The following is a 22272-nucleotide window of genomic DNA, read 5'->3' as shown; positions in this document are numbered from 1 at the left end:
TGGCGACAAGACAGAGGATGTTCTCATCGTCGAATTTTTTTTTCGATCTATGACACCAAAATTTAATTTTGTTGTCTGTGCTATTGAAGAAGCAAATGATGTAAGTCTACTTTCAATTGATGAATTACAAAGTTCATTATTAGTACACGAGCAGAAAATCAATCAATGTGAAAAAGAAAAAAAATAATTAACCATACTGGGTAACGTCAAGCCTGGGATGACCGGCCCGGCTCTACGGAAGTTTTCCACCGGCCACTAGGGTAAATCGGGAAGCGCTAGTAGCAGACAGCTCAGAATGTGAAAAAGAGGAGCAAGCATTGAAGACTTTATCAGAAAATCACCCTACAAATGGTAGAAGTGATAGAGGACGAGGAAGAGGCAGAGGACGAGGAAGAGGAAGAGGAGGTAGAAACAACAATAATCATGAGAACCAACAACAAAATCAACACCAGGAAAGTTATTTTCAAAGAAGAGATAGAGGACGTGGAGGCCATTATTCTACAACTAATAGAACAAAGTCAGCAGACAAGTCTAATGTTGAATGTTACCGATGTCATAGGTATGACCATTATAGATCAGAATGTTATACTAATTTGAAGAAACAAAATGGAGATCAGACTAACTTTGCAGAAGAAGAAGAAGTGTCCCTTTTAATGGTATGCCATGAGAAAGAGAAAACTCAACGGAATATATGGTATCTAGATACAGGCTGCAGCAATCACATATGTGGAGAAAAGGATACATTTTCAGACTTAGATGAATCCTCTCGTAGTTCTGTCAAATTTGACGACAACTCTACAATTTCTGTTATGGGAAAAGGAAAGGTAAACATACAAGCAAAAGGAGACTCTAGCCATATTATCTCTAATGCTCTTTTTTGCCAGATCTAAACAACATCGTAATCAATTCCCACAAGGAAAATCTTGGAGAGCAAAGGCATCATTGGAACTTATTCATTCAGATATTTGCAGACCAATAACACCACATTCTAATGGAGGTAAAAGATACATAATTACCTTTATTGATGATTATAGCCGCAAACTATGGATTTATTTGTTGCAAGAAAAATCTGAAGCCTTTACAGCTTTCAAAAATTATAAAGTATTTGTTGAGAAAGAAATTGACAACTCTATTAAAGTTCTGCGTATAGATCGTGGTGGAGAATATAACTCACATGAATTTACAAATTTTTATGAGAATCATGGAATCAAGAGACAACTTACAACAGCTTACACACCTCAACAGAATGGTGTATGCGAAAGGAAGAACTGCACTATTATGAATATGGTGCGAAGCCTTTTGACGACAAGTGGTATTCCTAAAAGTTTTTGGCTAAAAGCAGTTAATTGGAGCATCCATATATTGAATAGAAGTCCTACATTATCTGTTCAAAACATGACACCGGAGGAAGCCTGGAGTGGAAAAAAATTGACTGTTGATCATTTTCGGATTTTTGGGTGTATCGCTTATGCTCATATTCCAGATGAAAGGAGAAAGAAGCTAGACAGCAAAGGTGAAAAATGTATTTTTCTTGGTATGAGTAATGCATCAAAAGCTTATAGATTATATAATCCCTGCACTAAGAAAATCATTATAAGTCGTGATGTTATTTTTGATGAAAAAGACACTTGGCCATGGAATCAAAATGATGTTAAAAAAATTATCCCGGTTGATTTTGATGATGATGAGAAAGTACAACAGCCTATGGAGGATGGGCAACATGAAAAAGTCTCTCAAAATATTTCTATAGCAGATCAAAGTTCGATTGAAGCAGAATCACAAAGGCCACAACGTGTTCGAAGAGGACCAACATGGATGTCTGATTATGAGGTGACTGGAATTGATTAAGGTGATGATTCTCTTACACATTTTGTTTTATTTTCAGATTGTGACCCCACTATCTTTGAAGTGGTTGTTAAAGAATTAAAATGGAGAAAAGCTATGGATGATGAAATTACAGCAATTGAAAAAAATAATACATGAGAGTTATGTGATCTTCCTAAAGGGCAAAAGACTATTGGTGTAAAGTGGGTTTAGAAAACAAAGCTAAATGAACATGGTGAGATTGACAAGTACAAAGCATGCTTGGTGGTGAAGGGCTATAAACAAGAGTTTGGTGTTGACTATAAGGAAGTTTTTGCTCCTATAGCAAGACATGATACAATCAGAGTGGTGATAGCGATGACGTCACAAAATTCATGGCCTATCTTTCAATTGGATGTAAAATCAGCATTCCTCCATGGAGATTTGAAAGAAGAGGTATTTATCGATCAACCTTCGGGTTATATGAAATTTGGTAATGAGCATAAAGTTTATAGATTAAAGAAAGCTCTATATGGATTAAAACAAGCCTCACGAGCTTGATATAATTGTATAGAAATTTATTTTTTGAATGAAGGCTTTCAAAAATGCTCTTATGAACATACTCTTTTTATTAAGATTGATGATGGAGGAAAAATATTGATAGTTTGTTTATATGTAGATGACTTAATCTACACTGGAAATAGTACATCTATATTTGAAAATTTTTAAAAATCTATGATGAAAGAATTTGAAATGTCTGATCTTAGTATGATGCATTATTTCCTTGGTATTGAAGTAGTACAAGCTTCTGTTGGAATTTTTATTTCTCAAAGAAGATATGTGCAAGAAATTCTGGACAAGTTTCAAATGAAAGATTATAATCCTGTAAATACTCCTTCTGAGTTTGGAGTAAAGTTACATAAAGATATTGGAGGGAAGAAGGTTGATACCACACTTTACAAATAGATAGTGGGGAGTTTAATGTATTTGACAGCAACGAGATATGATATTATACATGCTGTAAGTATGATTAGTAGATACATGGATTGTGTTACAGAAATGCATCTCCTAGTTGTAAAGAGAATTTTTCGATACTTGCAAGGTACTAAAGAGTTTGGGTTATTTTATTAAAAGGGAGAAAAGTCAGATCTATTTGGTTTTACAGACAGTGATTATGCAGGAGATCTAGATGATCAAAAAAGTACATCTGAGTACATTTTCATGTTGGGCACAGGAGCTATTTCATGGTCTTCGAAAAAACAATCAATCGTTACATTATTATCCATGGAAGCTGAGTTTGTTGCTGCAGCATCTTGCGCTTGTCAAGCTATTTGGCTAAAGAAGATTCTTACAAAATTATATTTCATAGAGGATGGACCTATTCAGATTTATTGTGACAACAATTCGACAATAAAACTTTCTATAAATCCAGTGCTACATGGTCGAAGTAAACACATAGATGTGAGGTATCATTTCCTGAGAAATCTCACAAATGATAAAGTCCTTAATCTTGTTTACTGCAGAAGCGAGGATCAAATTGTTGATATACTAACCAAACCTCTCAAATTTGCTACATTTCAATAGCTCAGAAAGTTACTTGGTGTTTCTACATGGAGTTTAAAAGTTTGACTCTTTTTAAACTGATTATTACATTTGAAATATCAGTTTAAGGGAGAGATTGTTGATAAAATTAGTGTGTTAGTGGGCATGTTTTAATTGAGTTAGTGGAGAGAAATAATAGGGTAATGGATGTAATGTGGTGTTAGTAGGTCAATGAGTTGGCAAGTTAAATTAGTGGTGGAGGATAGTGGTTAATGTTGTTGTGTTAGTGGAGTTAGTGGGTCTTTTTAATATGTGATATATTAGCCTATAAATAGGATATGTAATGATCAATGAAAATGTGTAAAAAATTTATTTTTTTATCCTCCTTATGTCCTCGGCTCGTCTACTTTTCTTATCAAAAAGTATTTCGCTTAACTTAAGTTGCTCTGCAAGGTGATAGAGAAATGAAAGGTAATCTCATTCAGGAGCAAAAGAGATTCCATCAATTGTGTTTTCAAAAATGAAGAAAAAAATCATCAATGAAATAAACATCCTGTAGCTAAATTAACCATCCTCGTAATCTCCTTGAAGAGGGTCCTAGCAGTCCCCTCAGATTGGTCTAGTGGCTAGCGCATGAGGTGTTACCATCATGAGGTCTGGGGTTCAAATCTCGGTAAAGTCGAGATAAATGCCTCCCTTATGTGCTAGTCACTATTCCAAATGCTAGTAGTCGTCCGTGATTTACCTCCTCCGTGTTGGCCCTCGGACGGGCTGATGGGGGCGCTGGAGGCGAGCGTATTCGCCTTTTGCCACCTTGAAGAGGACCCTAGCAAGGGATGAGTTAGTTAGTGTAGACAGAGTTATTATTATAAGATAAGGGTTTAAATTTTGATAAAATCGAGGAAAAAAAAATCTTTCTGTCATTGGCTAACTATTGTTTTCTGATTTACTTTCTCATAGATGATTATGAGGTCAATCTTGTGGGACTTTTTTGGATAGAGGCGTGGAATTTACCTTTTGCTACCATCGAGAGAAGGAAGTAGAGCTGTCAGACAGGTCAACTTGTGGCGGGGTGGGTCGGCCCATGGCGAGCCAACCATTTGGCGGGGCGGTGCGGGCCGACCCGTCAACATTACGGATTGGGAAATTTCCAACCCAACCCAATCCAAGGCGGGTTACGAGTTTGGCGGGCCAACCCGCGGGCCCATCAATTTTTTTTTTAAAAAAATAACAAATATTTCATATTTTCAACGTTTTAGTTCGGAAAGATTTAATCAATTAAATGTATCCACAAATATATTTTTTAAATATAAATGGACACAAACAAATACTTTTGGATGAAAAGTACTATTTTTATTTTAAAATTATAATAAAGAAAGATAATAAAATAACATAAAACTTAGTTTACATGTGTTTCTCAACCCGTGGATCAACCTAAGCTCGTCGCGGGCCGACCTGCACGGGTCACGGGCCTAGGTGGGTCGGCCCACGACGAGCTTGGGTTAATAAAGTTCTAACATAATCTGCTTAAATTATTTTACAGAATAAATCAATCTGACAGATTTAATCTAAATTGATAGCTCTATAAGGAAGAGGGAGAGTTACAGTCATTTTCTACGGGTAAGAATTGAAAAATAAACAGAATTGGTGAAGCTTGGATTTATTAAATTGCTTTTGCCACTGCCTAAATTTTGTTTCCTTCTTTGTGGCTTTTTGGATGTTGTTTTGGGTAAGGGACGAAGACGGTTGAGCATTTATTTTGTTTAAAGAAAATGAATTAAATTTGGGAGAGAATTTAAAAGTCTACTTGGCTTATTAATCTTTTGTTTTTTTTCCATTTATTAAATAGCAAGTGGGAAAAAAATAATGAATAAGATAACATTCAATTTGGAATGACTAGTTTATCCTATAAAAATCTCTTACCTAACTCTCTGTTTTTTTCCGAATCATCCTCTCATTTTTTTTTGTCTTGTCTTCCGTCACAATTCAACAGCTCCTCAATGTTATGGGCATTGGTTTCTTGGGCTACAACCCGAGTTGGCCATCACTTGCTCTGCCCTTAGTTACATGGATCAAATTTTTTAAGCAATCTAATAAAGGTGCAAAAAGTTTGAAGGGTAAATTAAAAAGAAAACATCACAAGCCTTCACTTGGACAACACACTCATCGTCGTGTAAATGTGAAATCTTCTCTTCTTCCATATCTCCCCCAATTAAAAAACATTCCCATACTTCCGGACCATTCAGGTATCTAATAAATTGACGATGGATTAATAGGTCGTTCGCTTGCCGATGAAAAACTTTTAAATCCATCCCCTTTAAAATTAACCGACATGGACTAAATACGGATGCCAACTAAAAAAAACATTCTCACGTTTTAAACGTGTCATGAGCAAGATAAACTAACGTAATCATATTATGTCTCATAAAATACGATCATTATTTAAGTTCCCTAAGTTCAACGGCGATGCTGAATAGTAAATAAAAAATATGCAAACACGCGGAAACACATGGCGGAAATGCTTAGTCGACGCAAGTCGAGATATCTGGACCGTCCAATCCGCCAGTGGCCGAATCGGAGCCGTTCATCGGTCGGGTCCAGGAGACCCTTTCGTGCTTCCCTTCCGCCTTCTCCTCCGTATAAGTATCCTTCCCAATTGCCGTTCAGGCATTTCATCGAGCAATTCGAGGGCGCGGCGCTTCTGAAGCGGCGATGGGGCCTCTGGTGCTCGTTTCTCAGCTGGCGACTGGGCTGGGGGTCCTGGCCGGCGCGGCGGCGGCGAAGTCGGCGATGGAGGGCTGGCGGCCGATGGCCGGCGGCGGCGGGTGGCCGCGGTGCGAGACGTGCAACGGCACCGGCCGCGTGAAGTGCCTGTGCTCGCGGTGGTCCGACGGGGACGACTCCGGGTGCCGCTCCTGCGCCGGCTCGGGGAAGGTGGCGTGCAGGAGCTGCGGCGGGTCGGGGACGGCGCGGCCGCTCCCGGTTCGAGTTCCCATGCGGACCGGCCGCGCCCCCTGATGTACAAGAAGCATATATAATATATTTTCTGACAGATAACCGTCTGGGGGCGCGCGGCCGCCGGCGACGCCCATAATTTTGGACTTCAATTCCTTCTACTTGTTCTCGCTGACAAAAGAATTCAACAGTAGAATTTAATGTAACTTTTTGGTCAGTCGATGCATGCCGTTCTCTTCCTTCTCCCTTCCAAGTTTCAATTCTTTGAAGTCTTCAAGGCTTGTTGACTGTATCGAATGAAGACAGTAAACGAAGGGCCTGCAACTTTTGACTTGGACTGGAAGAACATCAAGTAGACAATTCGATCTCAAGTTTTTTTTTGGACGGGAAGAATTGATAAATGTTATTTTAAAATAATTTTTAAATTAAAATAATTTTTTAAATCAAAATAATTTTAAGTTAAAATAAATTTTGAGTTAAAATAATTTTTTAAGTTAAAATAATTTTTTAAGATAAAATAATTTTTAAGTTAAAATAATTTTTTAAATTATTATTAACATTAATTTAGATTTTTGTTTTCTTAAAAAAAATCGGTTGAATTTAATTTTGATTTTTATTTGGATTGAATTTAAGTCCTTAGTCATCCCACGATCTACGTTTTCAATTAAAGAATCCTATAATTTTATGAGATGAGTTAAGTTCAAATTCAGAATTTGGTTTAACTTTAGGTTAGATTCAGGTTTAGCTTTGAGTTCAACAAATAAGTATTTTTTGGATAAACTTCTGGGTTATGGTTAGAACTGTCAATTTGGGTTAGGCCTGTCGGATTGGCCCACCCCGCCAAACAATTTAAGCGGGTTGGGTTGGAATTTTATCAACCCAAGTCCGTCGCGGGCTAACCCGCCTAGGCCCGCGACCCGCGCGGGTCGGCCCGCGATGGACTTGGGTTGGCCCTCGGGTTGAGAAACACATGTAAACAGTTTATATCAGTAGTCAATGCTGCAACTGCGAGAGTACCAAGGGTTAAATTGTAGCATTTCATTATCTTCTTCGTTGAGAGGAATATTAATTAGGAAAATCTCATACTTGTGAAGTTGAGTGTGATAGACAAAAGTTAAAATATATATGCACACAAAGTCGATTAATCTTAAAAGTAGATGACCTTTTATTTGATTCATTTATGGAATAAATCTGAAACATCCATTATGCACAATGAAGAGCTTCGTGTGTGTACCCAAACTATATAAACTTCTTAAAAGTAGATGACCTTCTTATTTGATTTGTTTATGCATGCACAGTCAGGGTGCCACTGATCTAAACTGCTCGACGCACAGCCAGGAGTCCTAATTACTATTTCTCTTCATTGCACAATTTTATGCTAGTTTATTATCTTTCTTTGTTATAATTTAAAAATAAAAATAGTACTTTTGACCCAATATAAGTACTTGTTTATGTTCATTTATATTTAAAATACTTGTTTATGAATACATTTGATTGATAAAATATTTTCGAAGTAAAACATTAAAGATATGAACTATTTTTTTTAAATTTTTTTAAAAAATTTGATAGGCCCGCGGGTTAGCCCGCCAAACCCGTGACCCGCCTTGGATTGGGTTGGGTTGGAAATTTCTCAACCCGTCAAGTTGACGGCCCGCCCCGCCCCGCCAAATGGTTGGCCCGCCACGGGCTGACCCGCCCCGCCATGGGTTGACCCGTCTGACAGCTCTAGTTATGGTGAGTCACTTGGACATCATTAGAATAATCATGCCTTCGAAGTTTTCCAAATAGTCATATTCATTGAACTTAGTACAAAACACCTTGGTCTAACTAGTTAGGATCCGTAAGGGGTACTTTCGGTTAGTTCCACTAAGCCAAATGCATCAGGTCGAAGTCATATCTTCTTAGACATGCATAGACAGAGTTTCCCTAACTTACTATCATCCAAAACTTCACCAGCACCATAGGTCAAGTTAAACTTTTGTCCTTTTTTAAACTAATCCTAATTATCCTACCGAGTAGGTTATTTTTGGAGGTGTCAACTAGTTTGGAGTCTCCCCCTGAATTATTGATCTGGATTAAATTTTAATTCTGGGTTTATGTCGATTACTTTTATAATTGTAATGAACTTGATGATAATTTGGGTTTCATTTGGTTCTATAGTTATTTTTATTATTTGATTTTGGTTTAGTTGATTTAATTTTATTGTTTGGATTCTGAATTGGGTCATTTGATTTTACATAATATTCTTTATTTTTAGGTATATAGTATTGGTTAATTCCTACTTACGTGGTTAGACACGCTTTTGGGACTCAAGCTTTAGTTTGTGTTTTGTTTTGAGTTATAAGTGACATAAATGATTTATTTGTTGATCTAGACTTGTATCTAAGCTCAGATTTGTTGTATACTACTTTTTGATTATTTAATATTAGATCCAAAATTTTTAATCTAGTTGTGAAATCTTCTAACAACCTTTTAAGTTTGTTAATTTCAATTTTTAGTGTTGAATTTTCCTCCTCAAGTTTTACGACTTGATTTAGATTAGATTTTTCAATTTGTTCCTTGAGATGTTAGTTTTCCTTACAGAGCATTTTATTTTGATTTTTGTGTTCGGTTAATTTTCTATTTAAGCATGCAATTACTTTAAAGAACTTTTTGCCTAGATTAAAATATATCTCATCGGAACCTTCGGAAACGAGTATGGACTCGTGGCTTGATTTGGGTTCGGACTCGTCTTCCGATTCGTCCTCTGAATCTGATTTGTGGGCCATCAGCGCGAGGTAGCTTCAGTGCTTCTAATCTTTGACTTCTGATTCCTTTGAAGATGATTCACCCCATGTTGCTTTGAGTGCCTTCTTTTTGGTTGTCTTGGTTTTGCCATTCTTCAACTTTGGGCACTCGTTCTTGTAGTGACCTTTCTTGTTGCATCCGAAACAGGTCACATTCTTTGGTTCGGTAGTGGAGTTGATTTTCTGCAGGTCATTTTTGCTGAAATTTTTCTTCCTCCTGGTGAACATTTTTCTTACCAAGGTCACCAGGTGTTTTTCGTCTTCTGAGTCTTGGTCAGACTCACCTTCAGATTCAGGCTTGGTTCTTGACTTTTCCTTGGAGGAACTTGCAAAAAGAGCAATACCTTTTTCGGTTCTGGCGTTAGTTTGTTCGTGTATCTCAAGTTTACAAAATAGTTCATCTAACTTTAACTTTGAAAGATTCTTCAAAATTTTGTAGGCATCCACGATGAATGCCCATAATGCATCCCGAGGAAATGCGTTTAAAGCATACCTTATTAGGTCGCGGGTTTCCATTTGGTGGCCGATGGTATGAAACCCGTTAAGGATGTCTTTTATCCTCGCGTGGAGTTGACTCGCCGATTCTCCTTCCTGTATTTTATATTAAATAACTTATTTAAATAAATATCTCTTTTAGTTACCTTAGCGTCGTTGGTTTCTTCATGCAGTTCGATGAGCTTATCCCATAGTTCCTTCGCATTTTCGTGTGGGACCCCTCGGTTCAGCTCTTCCTTCGTTAGCCCACATTGTAGTGTGTTGAGGGCTTTGAAGTCCGTCTGAGCTTTCTTCTTTATCTCTGGGTTCCAATGTTTTGGGTCCATTGGATTTCCAGAGTTGTGACTGGAGCCTTGTAGCCTCTGATGACACTGAACCACTGGTCGAAGTCGGTCTTTAGATAGACCTTTATTCGCTTCTTCCAGTACGGGAAGTCGTCACTGTTGAATAGGGAAGGACGGATGGTGCTGAATCCCACGATTTGGGCCATAACTCTTGCACACAAAGAAACAAAGAAGAAGATCTCAAGACTTGGTCTTGGATTTAGCAGTGTGGGAGAAAAAGTAAAAATTAAAATTGAATTGGTGTTGAACCAGTTCAGTTTGAATTGCTACGAAAGAAATGTTTCCAAAGAGATAATGATACCAATTTGGATTATGTCGAAAAATGAAAAATGAGAAAAGAGAAAAAAAAAAACTTTCACCCCCTTTGCCTGATTGGCGGTTGCACCAAATCAGAACGGTACGTACTCTGATACCACTTGTTAGATCGTGATGCACGTGAGAGGGGAGGGGGGGGGGGGGGGGGGAATCGCGTGGTTTTCAAAATGCTTCTTTTTTTGGGTTTTAAAAACACGAGTATGTAGCGGAAAGTAAGAATTCAAAAATTAAGAACACGAGAAGAACACAAGCGGTTTTTACGTGATTCGGAACCTTCGGCGACTCCTACTCCAAGGCTCAGGTCCCGTGGACCTATCGATGGACAATTCACTAAAAATCTCTTCGGGTACCCCCGAAAGAGAGAATTGAGTAAAAGAAAAGTTAGGTCAAATGCAACACACTGCACTTGTCATTTAATAATAAGTATAATAACAAGATTTTACTAACAATGTTTAGGAATCGAAATGAGTCACTTTGTGTTGATCTCTGTTTGCCGGGCGCGATCAGAACTTCTCGGAGCAGTCGTTGGGCTCAGCAACTTCACAGTATAGTTGCAGTAAGAATCGGGAGCAATCAGAAGCTTCAATGCACGTGTAGTAACTTGTGTATTTTTGTTATATCAATGCACATTCGAGCTTACCTTATAAAAGACTTGGAGGGCACTTTCCATAAGTATGGAAGGTGCCTCCAATGAGACAAAATCAATCCCGATCACTTCGGTGCTTATCCAAGATTTCGATCAAAATTTATCCAACGGAAAACGTCCAGGTAGACTCATTTGGAAACATTTACTTATCCTTATCAAGATTTTATAATCGAACCCTACAATGTGTTCCTCTATTATTAATATAATAATTTAATCAATCCATTTATTAAACAATTACTTGAATTTAACATTAATCCTCCCCTTTTCTCATCCAGACATGGGGCTCGCCCAGGTGGGCTCATTTGGAAAACCATAAATCCATAATCACGCGTTTACCATCCTATTTAAGATAAAACCGTCATCTCATTTGGACAAAATAGGATTACTGTAAATAATGCACGTCGAAAAAGTTTACAAACGCAACATTAATCACACTACAACTCTTTTTCTAGTTGCGCTTATGGCTCGCCCAAAAACCACCATTGACATCCATTTAACTTGAAAAATTCTTAGTGATTCCAGTTTAACGATAATCACATACGGATTGCTTCATCCAGCGTTCCAGTTGCCGCAGCAGATCCAGTCAATTTCTTCTCTAATTTCCTGTGCTTCAGTTTATTAGCCTCACTGTCTGCCTTGAAAACAATCTTTGAATGAGTAAATCCTGCTTCTTCAAATATTGTTGCTCTTTCCGCGATCAATGAGCTACGCTGTAACACATCGATCCCATCGTATGTCCAAATGCCCAGCAATGCCTCGCCTTTCAGCCCAATAGCACACCAGCCAAGACCAGCAACTGCAATATCGACAGAACTTCTATCCCAACTTTCCCCAGTAACATTAAATTCCTTTCTCACCCATTTACCGAGTTCCTGGACGCGCTTGTCACCTATAGGAGGCTGCAGGAAAAATGTACGATACCATAATATCCACAAACACGCAATCAATGATGATATTTTTTCCCGTACCTGTAGCTGTTGACCGAAGTGGGTTTCTATCAGTATGGCTGCATTCTCTGTCTTGCCCATATGAAGAGGAACAAGTGGCGAAGCCCACACAGTGAGATAGATAGAATCAACAGATGATTTCTCGATGTCTACCCGCACAAGGCCACCAATATGAACAGAATGTTGAGGCTGTTTTTGAAGTAGGTCGATAAGATTAATTATAAGAATTTAATAATGCAGAAGCTGGAAGAATCAGTACAAAACAATAAAACTAGATGAAATATGTCCATTAGTCTAAACAGTGTGGACAACAAAAGACAACATCCATTTTCTCACAAATTAGGAACACAAATTTCACCCTCAGACAAGCTATAAATGTTATCGAGAATCACGCAGATTTCAATTCAATAAGCCTACGCTTCCATTAAAAACAAGCAACTCGACTTCATACCATGAGTACTTGTAAAATCAACAAAAAAAAACTAACCAGATTTGCATCATATATTCACAAATACAAATGGATATTTATCCACATTGAGTATTAGTTCTCCTGTGAAAATAGAAACAAAGAATTCGTATCATCCTCGTGAAGCCAACGAAACCTAATTATTAATATGGTTCACCTTAAAACTCATCCAAATCTACAAATTGAATAGCAAGTTCGCAACTAACAGATTCTCTTAAGGTGGAGTATCCTTTGGCACCTTCCATGGTGGAATTTTGCGGAGGTAAATTCTTGATTGATTATTTAGTTGCAGGAAGACTACTCATCATATATAGGAAGAATCACATCAATTTAGTCCATTTTAACTATCTTTCAAGCTTTTAGCAGAGAACATTTAAAATGAAAGTAAACATTCAAAATAATATAATCACAACATGAGGGAAGTTCCATTTTTATCAGAATATGAAGTTCTAGGCACTTATTAGTAGCTATTTCCTGCAAAGCAAGTGTTAACTCTAACAACAGATATTGGATCTCTCAGGCTCACTTCCTAGGATTGATAATAATTGAGAATTCCAGAAAAAAAAACATCATAGTGATTACTTTTCATCACAAACCCATTAAACATTAATATACTAATAATAATCCTATTTCTCAACACCAAATAATTTTGAAATTGCTTGTAATTCTCTTTTTTCAGGAGTAACAAAAGTGAAGTTCACAATCTGGCCAATTACCGCATTGGTCTCACCTATTGAATGTGTCATGGATAGAGGAAGACTAGAGAAAACTTTATTTAACATAGCTAAAAATAATTTCAAATATCTACATATCATCAGTTATGCAGCATTGTATAGGAATTTATGGCAGTTAATCCTAAATAGCATGTGTCACACTCTGTTGTAGTTGTAGCATATTAACCATTTCTACTTCAAACTAATCCAACCATTCCTGGATAACAAGACAATGTAGTTTGAGATCATATTTGCTCTGTTTTAGCTTTCTTACAAACAATTTCAAGCTATTTACAAGTATCCCTCACTAGGCACGAAAAGCAAATTAAGAAGCCATTTGTAGGCGCATGGATCACAAAACTCTAATGAGCAAGATGACCTTCTAACGTATTGCCCACTGACATTGTGATTCTAGTGAAAATACACCAACTTAGACTTTCAATAACCACTTTCATAAAATTTAATTGTTGTGCCCTTTCCAACACTATCTAAATTCAGGTCTCTAGCCTAATGTCCTTTTCTTAAGCTCTCAAACATTCATGATGCGAACAATTGATATGATAACTAATCAGATACTTTACTGTATCAGATTGTTTTATTGCAGGTAAGTTCAACAACCAAAATGTTTTCTTTTCTTCTTCTTCTTCAAAGTCTCACAACAAGAATATGTAAGTAGCATGTAAAAAATGAAACAATCTAGTATCTTTACTTCCATTAAGTAAATGGACATGAGAATATAATTAACATCACAAACCTTGATTCTGTATGTCCTAGGTTTCAGTTCTTTGCTCATATGGGCAAGTTTCTGCTCTTCCTGTGTCAGCCTCGTTGTGATCTGGTAAGGGTGCAGTATACCAGGTGTGTCAAACAGTTTAGCCTTCCCGTTGAGAATTCCTTCCATTCTAATGATCCCTAAAGTAGTGCCCGGCACAGGAGCTTCTGTCAAGTGGCTCACTTTGTCCCCAACGCATCTCGCCATTGAGTTGATCAACGTAGATTTGCCAGCGTTCTGAGCCCCTACTACCCAAACATTGCCGCGCACCCCGACGAGGTCCCTCACACGGTCAACGAGGTTCCGGACGCCCCAATTCCTGACCGCACTCACCAGGTGCACTGCCGTCAACTTGCTAACTCCACCAACTCTGGCCCTCTTCCTGACCCAGTCCTCCAACGCATTTGGAGATATGGAAGAAGGGAGGAGGTCAATCTTGGTCACGGCGAGCACTGCCCTTGGAATGTTCCCGGGTTTTCCCTCCTTCCAGGCCCTGGAATTCTTCTCGATGGAGGAGGAAATCAGCCGGGCGACCTTTCGGGGGAAGGAGCCGTCGAAATCGGCCGCATCAACGACCATGAGAACGACGGAGCGAGCGCCGGCTGGGGAGACCATCTTGGGGCCGACCATGTGGTCGAAGTCGAAGTCGGGGAGGAGGTTCTCGGAGGAGGGGTTCTTGACGCGGCCGTAATGGCGAAGGGAGTGACAGCGGGTGCAGACCAGAGGCCGAGAAGGCTGATCGGGGCCAAGGGGATCCTCCTTCGGCATGAGATGGCCGGATTTGAGGAAGAGCGACAGAGAGGTGTCGTCAGAACCCAAGGGACGAGCGCGATCAATGGGGGCTCGGTAGTCCGGGGACTTAGCGGAGGGTGCGGTGAAGAAGCCGGGGAGGGCGGGGTCAGAGGACTGCATGTGGACGCCGCACCCGGGGCAGAGCGGGAGGAGGTGAGGAGGGGGTCGGTCGACATCGTCGTCTCCCTCATGATAGCATCCGCCTCGGAGGGCGGAGAGGGGAGGAAGTTGATGGGCGGCGGAGGAGGAGGGGCGGTGGAAGGGAAAGAATAAGGGGAGAAAAGAAGCGTGGTGGCTTCGGTGAAGAAGGAAGGAAGGGGAGGAGGAGGAGGAAGTGGAAGTTGAAGGGCTTGGAGAAGCATAGAAGTAGCGGAAGTGAGCGAGAGGGAACGGCGGCCGCTTGTTGAGGGATGGGGAGAGCTTCCGGGCAAGAGAGAGCATTGTTATGACGTGTGACTTGTGAACCTCGAAGGTGTTTGATGTTTTGACGCAAAGACGGCGGCTTCGGTTCGGCTTCTTGAATGAGCCGGGCCTGATTTATTAATTTAACATTCAATTAATCAGGTTCGCACCAAATATTAAAATTTCTGACTTGACGTGAATATATATATATTATTAAATTTTAAAATAAATTTAGTTATATATATATATATTATTAAATTTTAAAATAAATTTAGTTAATTCGATGTTAACCTAAGTAACCGATTCAGTTAGTCAAAATTAAATCAATTTTTAATTAATTTATAGACTTAATTAACTAAATGTTCATCCCTATTTAAACTTGTAAAAGATGATTAGATTATATGAAAGGACTTACTAGATTACACTCCGTCACTCCGTCCCCAGATTATATAAAGAGATTTGACTAGGAGTAGGAAGAGGTTTTTTCCCTTAGAATATGTATTTGTCGAGAATTGATCTTTTGCCCATTGTATCAAGTATGCCACCTTAATTCTAATCAACTAGGCATCTCGGGGGAACATATTCATTGGTTTTTTTTTCCCAATTAATCATCTAATTTCTCTAATTTCCTTGTTTGTATATGGGGAGCTTTAGAACGAGCCAGAGGTGTCGTCATTGCTAGCCTTAAGGATGCGTTTGACTAAGGATTATTGTTGTTAACTTTGATTATCCATTCAAGATTATCAACCAAAATCTTATTTGATTTAGATAATCAATAATTACCGAGTAATCTTGCATGCTTGACACCATCAACAAATGTCAACAATTCGAGAATTCAACTTGGAATGCAATTACCTCGAATTTTTGAGATGTTTCTCAATTCTAGGGTTATTAAAAATCTAGCGTCATCACCGTTCCTTCTTGCAGAAGACTCGTTGGGGCTCGAAGGTGGCAGGCAGCTCACTGGTCCCGTGAACAGGATGTCCGATAAGTGGTGCCAGCTCATTATTGCAGTCGTTCAAGCGAAAGGCTCATGCACACCGCCCGTCGAACGCAATCCATCGAATGCCGCTCACCGAGGGCCCGAGGTGGTAGGAGGCTCAGCGAGCAACATTCAACCGAAGGTGGTAGGCAGCTCATTGATCTTGTGAATAGGACGTCCATCAAGCCGTGTCAGCTCGGCGTCTCCGTCGTTCCAACAAAAAGCTCATGTACGTCGCCCATTGAACGCTACTTGCGGAGAGCCAAAGGTGGCAGGTAGCTCGTCAGAAGGCTGGGCAGATAGCGTTCGGTCAGTGGTGTGTGTGGGGGACGATCTCGCGGGCATGTTTTTTTTATTAGGTTTTTTTAACTTAGCTATTTTTATTAAAACTTTAGTTAATTTAATCAATCAACTTCTAACTATAGTTGAGATAAACTAATAAATTTAATCTAAAGCCAACAAATTATCTCCAAAAAAAAAATCTAAAATAATAATAAAAATTTAAAATATTATCTGAATTTATATATTTATATATATATCCATTATTAATAATAATAATAATAATAATAATAAATTTTATTTTATTTTATTAGTCGATTCGGCGACTCATATAATTCTTTGTACTAAGTTATATACTAAAATCTTCAAATAAACATGTTTTTATTGCATTATCTAAGATTGAATCAAATAATATTTGGTTATATTTTATTTCCCATAACCAAGATCATGCATGATAACCTTGAACCAAATGCACCCTAAAGGTATTTGATATTTCATGTGGCTTTAGCTTTAAACTAATAATACTTACGATGAACGAGTGGGAGTAAATGTGTTATGAGGAGCTAAGCATCATACAATAAGCCATGTTGAGTATAACTCATGATGTTTTAAATGGTATGTGTTCCAGCCAAATATTGTAGATGGTCAAACCACCGGTCAACAAGCAAGTTGACATGAACGTTCTTTAGAGATCATCGATAAAGGGAATGAAAGGACCTAAAACACACTCTAAAAGAGTGTTAGATTTGTTGGGTGTGGTTAGTACTAACGATCTAACTCAGGTTTTGATGAATGATAAAGTAAGTTAAGTTAGGTTCATTATAATCTAACAATCTAAGTGTGAAGGAGAAATCCAGCTAGGTCAACGGGCCGATCGGATAGCTGGTACAAAGTCCAGCTAGGTCGATGGGCCGACCGGATAGCTGGCACGAAGTCCAGCTAGATCGACGGGCTGACTGGATAGCTGGCACGAAGTCTAGCTAGGTTGACGGACCGACCGGATAGCTGGCACAAAGTCTAGCTAGGTCGACGGGCCAACCGGATAGTTGGCATGAAGTCCAGCTAGGTCGACGGGCTGATCGGATAGCTAGCACAAAGTCCAGCTAGGTTAACGGGCTGACCAGATAGCTGGCACGAAGTCCAAACTGGTCGACGGGCTGACCGGATATCTGGCAAAAGGTAAGTAAAGGTAAGTCACTGGAGGAGAGTGACTGTGAAGACGCATCCCAGTTGAGAGACAGTAGATGTCGATCAAGTTTAGGTATATTTGGGATCCCTAAGCTGAGACCTTGACTAGTTCCTGGTCATGAGAGGACAGAAACTAATTACTCTTTTTATTATTATTTGTCTATGTTTGTGCTAACACTTGTCTTGCAGGTTATTTGGATTAACACATGTTTGCAGGGCAAGAAAGCAAATCTTCCTTCGGGTGAACAGTACCTGAAGGAGCCTTCCATGGCTATGGACGCCTCGGTATTGTTCATAGAAGGCGCCTTCCATGACTATGGAAGGCGCCTTTCGCTAGATAAATTTTGGCCGAAGTCTTGGATAAGAACCAAAGTGATCGAGATTGATTTTGCCTCATTGGAGACACCTTCCATGCTTATGGAAGGCGCCCTCCAAGCCTTTTATAAGGCAATCTCGATTGTGCATTGATATAACAACAATACACAAGCTACTACACGTGCAATGAAGCTTCCGATTGCTCTCGATTCTTACTGCAACTCTACTGTGAAGCTGCTGAGCCCGACGACTACTCCAAGAAGTTCCGATCGCGCCCAGTAGACAGACATCAACACAAAGTGCCTCATTTTGATTCCTAAACAGTGTTGGTAAATCTTGTTATTATACTTACTTACTATTAAAGGATAAGTGCAGTGTGTTGCACTTTGCCTAACTTTTCTTGTACTCAATTCTCTCTTCCGGGGGTACTGGAAGAGGTTTTTAATGAATTGCCCATCGATAGGTCTGCTGGACTTGGGCCTTGGAGTAGGAGTCATCGAAGGCTCCGAACCAAGTAAAAAATCGCTTGTGTTCTTCTCGTGTTCTTAATCTTTGAATTCTTACTTTCCGCTGTGTACTCATGTTTTCAAAAACCAAAAAAGAAGCATTTTGAAAACCACGCGATTCACCCCCCCCCCCTCTCACGTGCGTCATGATCCAAAAAAGTGGTATCAGAGTAGGTACCGCTTTGATTTGGTGCAACCAGCAATCAAGCAAAGGGGGTAAAAGTTAAAAGTCTCTTTTCTCATTTTTCATTTTTCGACATAATCCAAATTAGTATCATTATATCTTTGAAAACATTTCTTTCGTAGCAATTCAAACTGAACTGGTTCAACACCAATTCAGTTTTAAATTTTTACTTTTTCTCCCACACTGCTAAATCCAAGACCAAGTATTGAGATCCTCTTCTTTGTTTCTTTGTGTGCAAGAGTTATGACCCAAATCGAGGGATTCAGCACCGTCTGTCCTCCCTTATTCAACGATGACGACTTCTCGTACTGGAAGAAGCGAATGGAGGTCTATCTAAAGACCGACTTCGACCAGTGGTTCAGCATCACCAGAGGCTACAAGGTTCCAGTCGACAACTCTAGAAATCCAATGGACCCAGAACATTGGAACCCAGAGATGAAGAAGAAAGCTCAAACGGACTTCAAAGCCCTCAACACACTACAATACAGGCTAACGAAGGAAGAACTGAACCACATGGAAATGCGAAGGAACTATGGGACAAGCTCATCGAACTGCACGATGGAACCAATGACGATAAGGTAACTAAAAGATATCTTTATTTAAATAAGTTATTTAATATAAAAATACAAGAAGGAGAATCGACGAGTCAACTCCACGCGAGGATAAAAAACATCCTCAACGGGCTTCACATGTTGGTGCAGTGGGGCCGGCAAGAGGGGGGTGAATTGCCTGCAATCAAAGAGTATACCCTCTTCAAAGAACTTCAACTCAAAAATAAAAGCAACAAGATTAATTAAATTAAATAACAGAAACAAAAAGAGAGATGACTCAGCTATTTGACTTGATTACAACCGAGACGGTTGTTAATCCAAGACGGTTGGAAAGTGCACTAGAAATGTCTCCTTCTCTGAAGGCGGAGAAGCCTTTTACACTTTGAGAGCACAGAAGTTGCTAAGAATGAAAGTACAGAGTTGATTCTCGAATAGCTGTTCGAGACCCCTTTATATAGGGGTTCCAACACTCATCCAGATCACCTGATCTTCGGGATCAGACTTTGACTCGAGAGGGATCGATCGACTGATCCCCAGGTTCGGTCGAGTGAACCTAATGAACTTTCCTAGCTTTCCGTCTGAATGCAGGCTCTATGGATCGAGCTTAGGTTCGGTCGACCAATCCTTGTGTTCGGTCGACCGATCAGCCAACGATCTCTACTCGATCTGACCCGATCAAATCACTCGACCAAGTCTCTTATTATCTTCTATTCGGTCGACCGATCACAAGGTTCGATCGACCGATCACTTCACCAACGACTGGCTACTTGTCGTGGCTTCTGACGTGTCACCAACAGCTGGCTTTCTGATGATAGGGGTTCGGTCGACCGATAAGGGTGTTCGATCGACCGAACACTTGTCAAGTCAATGTCCCGGTTGACTTACTCTAGTTCTGCTCACTTGGGTGATTTCGGCCATCCGGAATAGAGTTCACCCGAACCCAGTTCCCAGCCTTCTCCTCGAGCAGTCTTCCATCCCGGCTTTATGTCCCTCGAACGTCGTGCACGTTCTTCTTGCCCACCGGTGTACTCTTCCGCAACTCTCTCGTCCTTCGGACGCACCGAGCCCGTAAGCTCCCTTCCCGTGTCGTCCTTCTCGCTAGCTACGTCTTCTGCTCGACTTCCTGCGCTCCTAAGCCCCTGCACACTTAGATACAGGGATCAGACAAACAGGACCTAACCTAAACTTGGTTGATCACATCAAAACAACCACGGGGTCCAATAATCTCCCCCTTTTTGATGTGCATCAACCCAAGTTTAAGTTAAGGTAAAACAAACAAATAGAAATTTAAAGAAAATTACTAGACTAACATTATAAGCATAAATTTGCAATCAGTATAAATTGCAACATCAAATTTTAGTGCCAATTGTTTAAAAAAGTTCAAACATAATTTTAAAAAATATCCCTAACTCCCCCTTAACATGACATGTGCTATCTCTCCTATCTCTCCCCCTTTGATCACAGCAAAAACGGGGTACAAAAACATTTTTTTAAAAAATCTAAGTTAATTTAAAACGTTTTCTAAGTATTGTTAAAAGAAATTTTCTAAGTACAAAGAAATATTTTTCACAATCCAAGTGCAGCATTTCCAAAAATGATTTTTAAAATATTTAAGTAACTTTTTAAAGCATTATATTATTCTGATTTTAATGTTTTTTATCAGAAAGTTAATTAAACATTTTATTTCGATACTTCAGCTTCCAGGTAGTGGCGAGGCACTAGGTCTTCTTGATTATTAGAGCAACAACCACTTCCTTAGACAAATCTTCTATAAAGAAACTCATTGTTTAATTTTCTCACTGTAAGCTTTTAAAAGAAAATTTTAAACTAGCAAAGATTTTGGAACCCAGTAAAGGTTCCTTCCTACAAGGTTGGTCAAAAACTTAGGGGGTACATATCTTTTAGGTATTCTTCTAAGTTGACCCTGATGTTTTCTTATATACCAGTTTAATTTTCCATAAACATTAATTTTTTATTTTTGAAAAGCATTAGTTTTTAAACATGCATTTTCAGTTTTCAATTTTTCAATTTCCAAATTTAATTTCTCATTTTCTAAATTTAAATTTTCTAACATTGTTTTTAAATTGGCAATTTCTTTTTCTGATTTGACTAAGTCTTTAGTAAGTACTTTGATAAACTTAAAAGACTGAGAAGAAGTAAGATCACGTACCTTACTTACCTCACTTGGTGATGCTCCCCCTTCATCGTAGCTTTCTTCTTCTGATTCTCCCCTTTGATCAATGCTAATCTATGAGTTCGAGTCATCTTCAAAGAGATGGTTGGCCACCAGTGCTAGTCCCGAGAAAGCTTCGGCTTCTGACTCGGAGGATGAAGAATCATCCCATGTAGCCTTCAGGCTCTTGTGTGTAGAGGACGTCGATTTTTTAGGCTTCTCCTTGTTCTTTTTCTTCAGTTTGGGGCAGTCATCCTTGATGTGTCCTTCCTTGTTGCAGTTGTAGCATCGGACCGTCCTTTTATTACGTTGATGCTTCCTCGACTGTGATTTAAATTCATTAGATTTAAGAAATTTATTAAAACATCTTACCAGTAGGGTCGCTTCGTATTCGTCGATCGATGCTTCGGAGTCGAGATCGTCCTTTTCGACTTGTAGGGCAATGTTGAGGTTCGACTTCTCTACTGGTTTCTCTGCAAGTCGAGACTCGTGAACTTCGAATGTTGAAAATAAATTTTCTAGACTACTTACCTCAAAGTTCTTAGAGATATAGTATACATCTACTAAGAACGCCCAGTCTGGAGTTTAGGGGAAGGCGTTGAGCGCATATCAGATGAAATCTTGGTTTGTTACTGATTCACCGAGATTCGTTAGTTGCGTAATCAACTCCTTGATTCTCGCTTGGAGTTGCGCTACCTTCTCGCCGGTGTTCATCCGGAGATTCGTTAGTTGTGTCCGAAGGATGTCGCGTCTTGCTAGCTTTGCTTCTGAGGTACCTTCGTGGAGCTTTAGGAATTTCTCCCAGAGGTCTTTTGCAGAATCGTAGCTTCCGATCCGACTTACCTCCTGGGGTGGAAGAACGCTGAGCAAGTGAAACTCAGCCTTTCCGTTAGCCACGAAATCAGCCTGCTCCTTCTTCGTCTATTGGTATTCTTCTTTGTCTTTTGGAGTTGTAAAACCATATTTCATTGTAATAAGAATGTCAAAATTCGTTTTAAAGCATACCTCCATTTTTCGCTTCCATGTAGCGAAATCTCCGTCGAACTTTGGGGGATGAATGTTCGCGCCGGCCATTGTCTTGATCTTTGTGCTTCAGATGGCGGTTAGTCCTTCTGA

At 39.4% G+C, this 22272-nt stretch overlaps 2 protein-coding genes across 2 annotated transcripts; one reads left to right on the top strand and one right to left on the bottom strand.

The window, feature by feature from the left end:
- Nucleotides 1-6004: 6004 nt before the first annotated feature.
- On the top strand, nt 6005-6539 carry LOC121987899. Its single transcript, XM_042541601.1, has one exon. The coding sequence runs from the start codon at nt 6058-6060 to the stop codon at nt 6361-6363; it is 306 nt and encodes a 101-aa protein (XP_042397535.1). The 5' UTR covers nt 6005-6057; the 3' UTR covers nt 6364-6539.
- Nucleotides 6540-11252: 4713 nt separating this feature from the next.
- Nucleotides 11253-15067, bottom strand: LOC121986105 (GTP-binding protein BRASSINAZOLE INSENSITIVE PALE GREEN 2, chloroplastic-like). Its single transcript, XM_042539910.1, has 3 exons — nt 13767-15067; nt 11855-12022; nt 11253-11785 (listed from the first exon to the last, which is right to left on the bottom strand). The coding sequence occupies exons 1-3, from the start codon at nt 15015-15017 to the stop codon at nt 11420-11422; spliced, it is 1785 nt and encodes a 594-aa protein (XP_042395844.1). The 5' UTR covers nt 15018-15067; the 3' UTR covers nt 11253-11419.
- Between the last annotated feature and the right edge of the window lie 7205 nt (nt 15068-22272).

Source organism: Zingiber officinale, chromosome 5B (assembly GCF_018446385.1).
Source record: "Zingiber officinale cultivar Zhangliang chromosome 5B, Zo_v1.1, whole genome shotgun sequence".
Lineage (NCBI taxonomy): Eukaryota > Viridiplantae > Streptophyta > Magnoliopsida > Zingiberales > Zingiberaceae > Zingiber > Zingiber officinale.
This window is presented reverse-complemented; position numbering and strand designations above follow the sequence as displayed.